The 9,840-nt window shown below is 63.4% G+C and overlaps 1 protein-coding gene across 7 annotated transcripts; it reads left to right on the forward strand.

The window, feature by feature from the left end:
- Positions 1–4,768: 4,768 nt before the first annotated feature.
- Positions 4,769–9,411, forward strand: KREMEN2 (kringle containing transmembrane protein 2). Of its 7 annotated transcripts, XM_005591011.5 has the most exons (9): positions 4,769–5,132; positions 5,377–5,551; positions 6,661–6,752; positions 6,829–6,953; positions 7,145–7,298; positions 7,392–7,724; positions 7,802–7,927; positions 8,008–8,086; positions 8,292–8,886. In XM_005591011.5, the coding sequence occupies exons 1-9, from the start codon at positions 5,039–5,041 to the stop codon at positions 8,500–8,502; spliced, it is 1,389 nt and encodes a 462-aa protein (XP_005591068.2). In that variant the 5' UTR covers positions 4,769–5,038; the 3' UTR covers positions 8,503–8,886. The 7 variants fall into 7 exon arrangements, with proteins under 7 accessions (XP_005591068.2, XP_005591070.2, XP_065393494.1 ...); XM_005591013.5 differs by lacking the exon at positions 8,008–8,086 and having other exon boundaries at positions 4,797–5,132; positions 8,292–8,591; XM_065537422.2 differs by having other exon boundaries at positions 4,828–5,551.
- The last annotated feature ends 429 nt before the right edge of the window (positions 9,412–9,840 follow it).

The following is a 9,840-nucleotide window of genomic DNA, read 5'->3' on the forward strand; positions in this document are numbered from 1 at the left end:
GCAATGGCACAACCTTGGCTTACCACAACCTCTGCCTCCTGGGTTCAAGCAATTCTCATGCCTCAGCCTCTTGAGTAGCTGGGATTACAGGTGCGCGCCACCAGGCCCGGCTAATTTTGTATTTTTAGTAGAGATGGGGTTTCTCCACGTTGGTCAGGCTGGTCTCAAACTCCCAACCTTAGGTGATCTGCCTGCCTCAGCCTCCCAAAGTGCTGGGATTACAAGCGTGAGCCACCATGCCTGGCCCAAGAACCACATTTCTAACAAGCTCCCCAGTAATAATGGCGCTGGTCCAGGGACCAAACTTTGAGTACTGAGAGGTGTCATTCCTGCTGTTGCCCTTCTAGCCACACCTCATGTAGGGGAAGTGGGGAAATGAGTCCAGTGTTTGTGCAGGAGCTGGAGGAACCGGGATCAGTAAACAAAGGTAGGGGGTGACGCTAGGAAGCAGGCAGGAGGAACACAGCTGTCCCAGGAAGGGGGACAGGGCAAAGTATCATTGCTGCTGAGGATGGGTGAGGTCACAACTAGGACTTGCGGCCCCTCAGCAGGGGCCTCTTTCTGAACTCCTGGGAAGGCCCCGAAAGATCCCCCGGGGCTGCTTTCAGGGGCTCAGAGGGGCCCATGAACCCCTACCCCACCCATTCCTCATCCAGCTGTCACCCTGGAGAGGTGCCCCACTGACCCACTGCCCTTCTGAAGACAGAGTGTGGAGGTGAGGCCCAGCCTGGTTCATCTCTCCCAGGGCCTCCCCAGCCTCCAGGGGGACCCCCTGCCCACAGATTTCTGGGGCCTCCTTTTGCCTTGGTGGCCCTGATGTGCCTCTGCCATGAGGAGTGGGCCCCAGATGGAACACTGTCCTCACCAGAGAGGTGAGAAAAAGGAAGGAAGGGCCAGGCACGGTGGCTCACGCCTGTAATCCCAGCACTATGGGAGTCTGAAGGGGGCAGATCACCTGAGGTCAGGAGTTCCAGACCAACCTGGCCAACAGGGCAAAACCCAGTCTCGAGATTGCAATGAGCCAAGATGGCGCCATTGCACTCCAGCCTGGGCAACAAGCAAGAGACTCTGTCTAAAAAAAAACAACACAAAACAAAAAAACCTGTCTGTACTAAAAATACAAAAATTAGCCAGGCATAGTGGCGCCCACCTGTAATCCCAGCACTTTCGTAGGCCGAGGGGGGCAGATCATCTGAGGTCAGGAGTTCAAGACCAGCCTGGCCAACATGACAAAAGCCCGTCTCTACTAAAAATACCAAAATTAGTCAGGTGTGGTGGCGCCCGCCTGCAATCCCAGCTATTCGGGAGGCTGACGCAGAATCGCTTGAACCCAGGAAGCAGAGGTTGCAGTGAGCTAAGATCGTGCCACTGCACTCCAGCCTGGGCAACAGAACAAGACTCCGTCTCAAAAAAAAAAAAAAGAAAAAAAGAAAAAAAGAAAAGAAAAAGAAAAAAAAAAAGCAAGAAGACCAAGGGCAGCTGAGCAGCCCCAGGTGGAACCCAGGTATCCTGATTGCACCGGGTGTGGCCCAGACCCAGAGCTTCGGGCAGGAAAGGTCTGGGCTCAAACACGCCCACCCTGCATTGCCTTAAGAAGGGCAGGGCTGAGGCCGGGCGCGGTGGCTCACGCCTGTAATCCCAGCACTTTGGGAGGCCGAGGCGGGCGGATCACAAGGTCAGGAGATCGAGACCACGGTGAAACCCCGTCTCTACTAAAAATACAAAAAATTAGCCGGGCGCGGTTGTGGGCGCCTGTAGTCCCAGCTACTCGGGAGGCTGAGGCAGGAGAATGGCGTGAACCCGGGAGGCGGAGCTTGCAGTGAGCCGAGATGGCGCCACTGCACTCCAGCCTGGGCGACAGAGAGAGACTCCGTCTCAAAAAAAAAAAAAAAAGAAGAAGAAGGGCAGGGCTGGGCTGGGAGCGGTGGCTCACGCCTGTAATCCCAGCACTTTGGGAGGCCGAGGCGGGCGGATCACGACGTCAAGAGATCGAGACCATCCTGGCTAACACGGTGAAACCCCGTCTCTACTAAAAATACAAAAAAAACTAGCCGGGCGAGGTGGCGGGCGCATGTAGTCCCAGCTACTCGGGAGGCTGAGGCAGGAGAATAGCGTGTACCCGGGAGGCGGAGCTTGCATTGAGTCGAGATCGCGCCACTGCACTCCAGCCTTGGCGACAGAGCGAGACTCCATCTCAAAAAAAAAAAAAAAAAAGGGCAGGACTGAGCCTGCTCCTCCCTTCCTGGGAGGCTGCTTCCTGGGAGGCTGCTTACTGGGGCAAAGTGGCCTGGTCCCTCCTCTTGCTCAGGTCCCCCAACTTCTCAATTTCTCCCACCTTGGGCAGGGCAAAACCTGTGTTCCATGTTCCATAGGAGAGAAAGGCCAGGCTGGCCTCTGGGTTGCTTCTGCACCTACCTCTTTGGCTCCTTTCTCTCTGCCGCCCCCATGTGGCCAATGTACACCAGCGAACCTGCTTCCCTCAGAGATGACAAGCCAAGCCTGTCAGGCCCTAGGGACCCCACGCTGACCCCTGCCCTGGTCTGGCCTCAGTCTCCCTGTCTGTGAAATAGGCTGCTGGAGATTCTGCTTCGAAGGTGTCAGCTGGCGGCAAGGATATTCGAGGGGTGAGGAGCAGGCATGAGAGTATCTCTGTGTACCCAGAGATCCCTGAAAAATCAGATACCCTGGAAGCCAGATGGAGGTGTCAGTCAGCGTCCAGAACCTGGATCAGACTAAGCGGAGTTTGAAGCCCAGTTCCAACATTTAATAGCTGGTGACGCCCACGAGTCACCAGTTACCACCTCTGCGCCCCATCTGCAGAATGGGGAGATGAAGTTGTCCCCCCTCGCAGGGTGTCAGGAGGGCAGACATGCTGCTGCTTGCAGAGCCCTGAGTGCCAAACGCTTGGGAAGTGGTGGGGGGGTGGGCTTCTTAGTTCTGGAAGTTTCCATGAGTGACCTGAGACTGGAGTTTGCCGCAGGGATCTCCACCCCACTCCATCTCAGTGTCCCAGCCTCAGCACTGAGCACCCCCTTCCTCTCACCCACCGCCCCCTCTGGAGGAGACAGGCCTGGGCCAACTGAACCGGGTGTCACAGTGCCAGGGACAAAGAGACAGATTTTTTAGACAGTGCTCTCTCGAGGGAAGGGGCCGATTCCTCCACCAGCGTCCCAACCCGGCCCCCTTTCCCCACATAGAGTCCTTAATTGTCCCTGTCCCCACCTTGCCCCATCATCAGAGAGTGAAGCTCCCCACGCACCACCATCGACCAGGCCTGCCCCTAGGACACCCTCTGTGGACTGGAGCCTGGGAGGACTTCACTCAGCCCCCTCCAAGAGAGACCGGGCAGACAGGTGGTCTCGGCTGCTCCCTCCTCAGAAAGCGCAGTTGGGTTCCAGGAAGTCAATGGGTGATGGAGGACCCCAGCTCAGGGCTCAGTGAGCCGGACCAGCCTGGCCGCTGAGAGAGCTCCCGGAGGAGGCGACCCGACCGGGACCCTGGCTTAGAGTCTCAGCAAGCCAAGCTCCTTCAAATGCCCCCACCTTGGCTCCACACCCCTCCTCCAGACCGCACTCGTGTGAGGCGCTAGCTGGAAGATCCCTGCGGGTGCCAGCACCGCAGTGGGTGCCCGGGCCTGGCAGAACCTCCCTGAATCCCATCTTGCTTCTCCATCGGCAGCGGGGCAGAGAGGGTGTGGGGGCTGCAGGGCGGGGACAGGTTGGCCTGGGCTCAACAGCTTAGCGAGGGCCTGGTGCGGGCTGGGCAGGCTGGACTGAGGGGCAAAGGGGTCTGGGCGGGGCGGGGCCGCTCTGGGCGCCTGGCCCCCACCAGTTCCTCCCCCGGCCCCCGCCTCTGCCCTCCCACGCACCTGCGCTGGCCTCCCCCCAAGCCCTGGGGGCAGCGGGCGGGTGGCGCTGGGAGATCAGAGGACTCAGAGGAGTCGGGCCCAGGGGGAGGGGGCGGGAATTTCCCCCCACGCCTGCCTGGGCCTGCTCCCCTCCCCCTTCTCCGCCAGGTGGGGGGCGCCGCTGGGGGAATTCCACTGCAGTGCGAAGGCTCGGGAGAGTCTGGGCTAGGGGTCCCAGGGAAGGGCGCGGGGGGAGGAGGGGACAGACTGGGACCTGGGGCACAGCTGCCTTTCTCCCCAGACACCAGCTGCCCCTGCCTATCCCGGACTGAGCGTCCACGACTCCCGCCTGTCTCGTGGGCGCAGGGGCAGGGAGTGGCGCTTCCTCCTTCAGGCCAGCGGCATCTGGACCAGGGGCGGGAGGGGCGTGCGGATCCGAAGAAAGTGTGCGCGTGAGCACCTGGCAATGAACGGGTGAGAGTGCGAACGCGTGCGTGCACTGGAAGGAGGGCGCTTGTAACTCTGACATACCGGGGTATCCTGGGGCGCCTGCGGCCACGGGAGGGGGTTCTGTATCTCCCATTTTAAGGGCCTTCCGTCCGCTTGCCCCACCTGTCCCCCTCCACACCCTCCCACTTGAACCGGCACCGACCTGAGGGAGAGGGGGCGGGGAGGCGCGGGACGCCTGGGGTCTGGGGAGCGGGCGTGGGAGGCGTCTGGACCTGCTGCCTCCGCTCCAGTCCTGGGCGGGGCTTCCCGGCCTCCCACGGGGGGAGGGAGAGACCCAAGGGGAGGGACCCAAGGAGGGATGCGAGGGGGGCAGGAGTCAGCGTGTTGGAGACCTGGGCGAGGGAGACGCCGAGAGCGAGGCGCAGTGAGAGGGGGCGGGTGTAGAGGCCGAGGCACCGCCCAGAGCTCCCTGAGACGGAGACTGAGAACGCCCCCGGCCAGATCCCCTCCGGAGAGACCCGGGTAGGGACAGGGGCAGAGAGACGCCTCCAGGGGCAGAGGCCCTGGGAGGCAAAGACCCCAGGAGAGATTTACCCACCCCAGACCGAGAGCGCGGCTCAGTCGGACGAGGGCAGACTGTCAGAGGACAACGCCCCCCAGGTCTCCTGGGAGAACCCGGAGCGACCCCGGGGGCAGCCCGGGCCGTGTCCGGGCGAGGAGACCTATCCTTGGTTGGGGGCGATGGGGACACAGGACCTGCAGGGCTTCCTCTTTCTCCTCTTCCTGCCCCTGCTGCAGCCGCGTGGGGCCTCGGCTGGGAGCCTGCACAGTCCAGGTAAGTATGGGCACGGCTGACTGGCCGTGTTCACCACGCTCTTCTCGGCCTCCGCCCCCAGGGCCAGACCCCCAAGGCTGGGGAAGGGAACAGAGCAGGTGGCCGGAGCAGCTGAGCAGCCCGAGGGTTCCCGCAGGGGCTGGTGCGGGGAAGCTGGCTGGGGACGCAGGCGGGAGGTGGCGTAGGGGCGCGAGGATGCCCGGCGTGGGTCTGGACCTCCCCAGGCCCCGCCTTTGCCATGCAGGCCTGTCCGAGTGTTTCCAGGTGAATGGGGCTGACTACCGCGGCCACCAGAACCGCACTGGCCCGCGCGGGGCGGGCCGCCCGTGCCTTTTCTGGGACCAGACGCAGCAACACAGTTACAGCAGCGCCAGCGACCCCCAGGGCCGCTGGGGGCTGGGCGCGCACAACTTCTGCCGGTGAGGGGCGGGGCCTGCGCTGGGGGCGAGGCTGGGCTCGCCATTGCGGGGATGGCCCGAGGCGGGGTCTCTGTGCGGGCGGGGTGGAGGTCTGCGGCGGACCGGCAACCCAGCTGCCCAAAGAACCTGGGGGCAGGGCCAGAACGAGGGGCGGGGCAGGGCCAGAACGAGGGGCGGGGCGAGGCGGGGGGGCGCGGAACCCTGGCGAAAAAGGGGTCCTCCTCAGGTGCACAATTTCTGCAGAGCCTCATTTCAGGGCCAGGAGAGAAAAGGACCGGGGCACTCAAAGGACCCGTATGGGCGGGACCTGGTCGGGGGGCGGTCCCTGGAGTGAGGGGACCGGCTCTTGTCACACAACTTATTTTGGGGTTCAGAGCCACAGCTGCAGTCTGAGGCAGGATGGACCGAGCGGGAGGAGAGCCGCAAAGCTCTTCTGCTTTTAAGTGGGGTTGGAGGCCAGGCGCGGTGGCCAAGCCTGTAATCTCAGCACTTTGGGAGGCCAAGGCGGGCGGATCATCTGAGGTCAGCAGTTTGAGACCTGCCTGGCTACCATGGTGAAACCCCATTTCTACTAAAAATACAAACAATTAGCCGGACACGGCGGGCGCCTGTAATCCCAGCTACTCAGGAGGCTGAGGCAGGAGAATCGCTTGAACCCGGGAGGTGGAGCTTGCAGTGAGCAGAGATCACGCCACTGGACTCCAGCCTGGGTGACAGAGCAAGACTTGGTCTCAAAAAAAAAAAAAAAAAAAAAGGTGGGGTTTGAGGGATGGAAGTGGCTGAGGCCCACGCTGGGTGGGGGTGAAGACTACAGATGGCCTCAAAGTCCTCATATATGGAGTCAAGTCTAGCAACAGCTGAAGCCTAAAAACAGCTCTCAAGGCCCCTTTAATGACTTCCCGCTGTCCACTCGGAAGTCTGCGGTCCAGTTCCTTCATCAGGCAGAGCTCTGCGTGGACAAAACTGGAATTTGTGGGTGGACAGCAGGGAGCACAGCCACTTACAGGCACAGAGCCTTGAAGGCCACTTTGAGTATAGGCCACAGGGCCAGACCTGGGTTTGCTATTCTTGGGGTGGTGGGACCCCCACCACCTCCCTCCCACCCGCAGTAACCCAGACGGTGACGTGCAGCCGTGGTGCTATGTGGCTGAGACAGAGGAGGGCATCTACTGGCGCTATTGCGACATCCCCACCTGTCACAGTGAGTGGCGCAGCTGGACAGAGGTGGGAAGGAGGGTTGTTTTTGGAGTCATGGAAGTCTGACTCTCCCCCCTCAGTGCCAGGCTACCTGGGATGCTTTGTGGACTCAGGGGCACCCCCAGCCCTCAGCGGCCCCAGCGGCACCTCCACGAAGCTCACGGTCCAGGTGTGCCTTCGCTTCTGCCGCATGAAGGGGTACCAGGTACTGCTCACGGGCCCAGACCAGTGACCCCTGACCTGGACCTAAAGACCCCACTCAATTCCTATCACTCAGTTGCCAAACCCAGACACCGTTTTCTGAACCTCCAGCCCGATTCCCACCCCGACCCCAGGCCCCACCACTTCACCCCTACCCCAGCCCCTGCCCTGGGGTCACCCAGACTGTGCTCCCAGCTGGCGGGCGTGGAGGCCGGTTACGCCTGCTTCTGTGGCTCTGAAAGCGACCTGGCCCGGGGACGCCTGGCCCCCGCCACCGACTGTGATCAGATCTGTTTCGGCCACCCCGGACAGCTGTGTGGCGGAGATGGGCGGCTGGGCGTCTATGAAGGTGAGGAGTGGGCGGGGACCAGCGGGGCCTGGCAGGGCAGGGGAGCCGCCGTGTCTTGGACCTCAGGGTCCTGACTGCCGGCTCCGCCCTCAGTGTCCGTAGGCTCCTGCCAGGGGAACTGGACGGCGCCTCAGGGCGTCATATACTCCCCGGACTTCCCAGACGAGTACGGGCCGGACCGGAACTGCAGCTGGGCCCTGGGCCCGCCGGGCGCCGCGCTGGAGCTCACCTTCCGCCTCTTCGAGCTGGCCGACCCCCGCGACCGGCTGGAGCTGCGCGACGCGGCTTCGGGCAGCCTGCTCCGCGCCTTCGATGGCGCCCGCCCACCGCCTCCCGGGCCGCTGCGCCTGGGCACTGCCGCGCTGCTGCTCACTTTCCGAAGCGACGCGCGGGGCCACGCGCAAGGCTTCGCGCTCACCTACCGCGGTGAGCCCCGGCCCGGTGCGCCCTGCCCGCTGTTCCCACCCCGTTCTCCCCACCCCGCCTCACGCCCCTCTCCGCAGGGCTGCAGGACGCCGCCGAGGACCCAGCGGCCCCCGAGGGCTCGGCCCAGACCCCCGCGGCGCCCCTCGACGGGGCCAACGTGAGCTGCAGCCCCAGGCCTGGGGCTCCGCAGGCTGCGATGGGGGGTGAGGCGGGCGCGCGGGACGGGAGGGAGTCAGGGAGCCGCCCTCTCAAGCCCATCCTCACCGCAGCCGTGTGCCCGCAGCCCGGGTCTTCTCGACGGTGACGGCTGTCTCGGTGCTGCTGCTGCTGCTCCTGGGGCTGCTGCGTCCGCTGCGCCGACGGTGCGGGGCGCTGGGGCAGGGCCTGAGGGCGGACCTGTGGTGGGGAGCTGGGGCCCCAGAAGGGAACGGAGCTAGGAAGGAACTCCTGGGTTCTTAAGGGAGCGAGGCTTTGGGTCCACACACAGGATCGCGCGGGGGATCGCAGGTAGAGCAGGATGCTGCAGCGGGATTGGTCGGGCTCGGCTGATGTCTGCTCCTTCTCTAGGAGCTGTCTGCTGGCTCCGGGAAAAGGGTCCCCGGCGCTGGGGCCTTCCAGGGGCCCCAGGAGAAGCTGGGCTGTGTGGTACCGACAGCCCCGAGGGGTGCCCCTGCCCTGCTCCCCCGGGGACCCCCAGGTTGAGGGTTCTGCTGCGGGCTACCGGCCTCTGAGTGCCTCCAGCCAGAGTTCCCTGCGCTCGCTCATCTCCGCTCTCTGACTCTGGACCCCCAGGGTCCGCTGGACTCGCCACCAGCGAGATACTGAGATGCTGTGCTGCGCCACGCCCTACCTCGGCCTTGCGCCTGTTTAGGGGCAGCTCGGCCTCTGGTCATCTTGGGGAGACCAGAAGTCGGACAGGAAACATCTGGTGCTATTATCTGGGACTTGCCCTTACCGTGGGGGTCCAGATGGTCCAGACCAAAGGGCAAGAGAAATCCAGTCCCCTCTCCATGGACCTTTATGTGGGGGTGGTCTCTGGTTTTAGAGGTCTTTGAACCCCTCTGGGGGTGATCTTAGACTGCTGTCCTCAGTGAGAGGTCACAGGTCAATAAAAACGGTCAAAAAGACCCCCACAGACTTTGAATAAAGGATCTACTTTGGTCCGGGCCTCGAAAGTTCTTCCGCGGTGGGAGGAGCATGTTAATGACCATATAGGCGCCGAGGGTTGCATGTGTCCATGCAAATGAAGGGCGTTGCACGCAGACTTTGGTGGAGCTGCCTAGAATGCAGAGAAGGACCCGGAACGCAGACAGATGGGTGGGTGGGTGGAGTCCTGTAGAAGGCGGGGGCTCAAGAGGAGGAGGATCGTGGGCAGCGTTATGCTGAAGAAGGGGTGCCTTCCTGGTCCCTGCTCAGGGTGGACGGGGCGGAGGCCAACTTTGCTTCCTGGGCCTCCAACCTTACATCTTTTCTGTTTCCTGTCTGTCCTGGGCAGGGCCCCGCAAGGATGCGCCTTGTGGGCGGTAACTGGGAGCGAGTTGGGCTGAGCCCACGCTCCGAGAAGCCTGGCGCGAAGGGCAGGGCCTCTCCGGACAGCTGCGGGCGCGTGAGGCACGCCTTCACAGGCCTGGGTACCGTGGAGCGCCTTGCTGCACTCCGGAGGAGTCCGGCCGGCGGAAAGATCACTCTGGAGTGGGGGCGCACCGAATCTAGGCCGGACCCAGGCCGGACCCGTCCGGCAGCACCTTGGACAGAGCCCGGTCTGCAGGGTGGGGCTGGGTGGCGGGACTGTGCCCTCGAGGGTGGGTGCCCAAAGGTGCGGAGACCTGGGTGTCAGGCGGAAAGCCCGGATGCACAGCTCTGAGGGACACGAGGTGCCAGGGTCATTCTAGCGGAGCTCGCAGGACCCGGAACGTCGGGTCGCAAGCCCCCAGCCACCCCATGCAAATGAGACTGGGATCGCGCATACTATGCTAGGAGGCGAGGCCTGGGCGGCCTCGGGGCGGAGCCTCCCCGCCGGCCGCGCCCATTGGCTCTCGCTGCGCCGACGTCAGGAGCCCAGCGCGCGAAACGCTGGCCTGCCGGCGGGGACTATGAGCCTGGGCGGAGCCTGGCG

This window comes from Macaca fascicularis, chromosome 20, assembly GCF_037993035.2.
Source record: "Macaca fascicularis isolate 582-1 chromosome 20, T2T-MFA8v1.1".
In the NCBI taxonomy this organism is placed as follows: domain Eukaryota; kingdom Metazoa; phylum Chordata; class Mammalia; order Primates; family Cercopithecidae; genus Macaca; species Macaca fascicularis.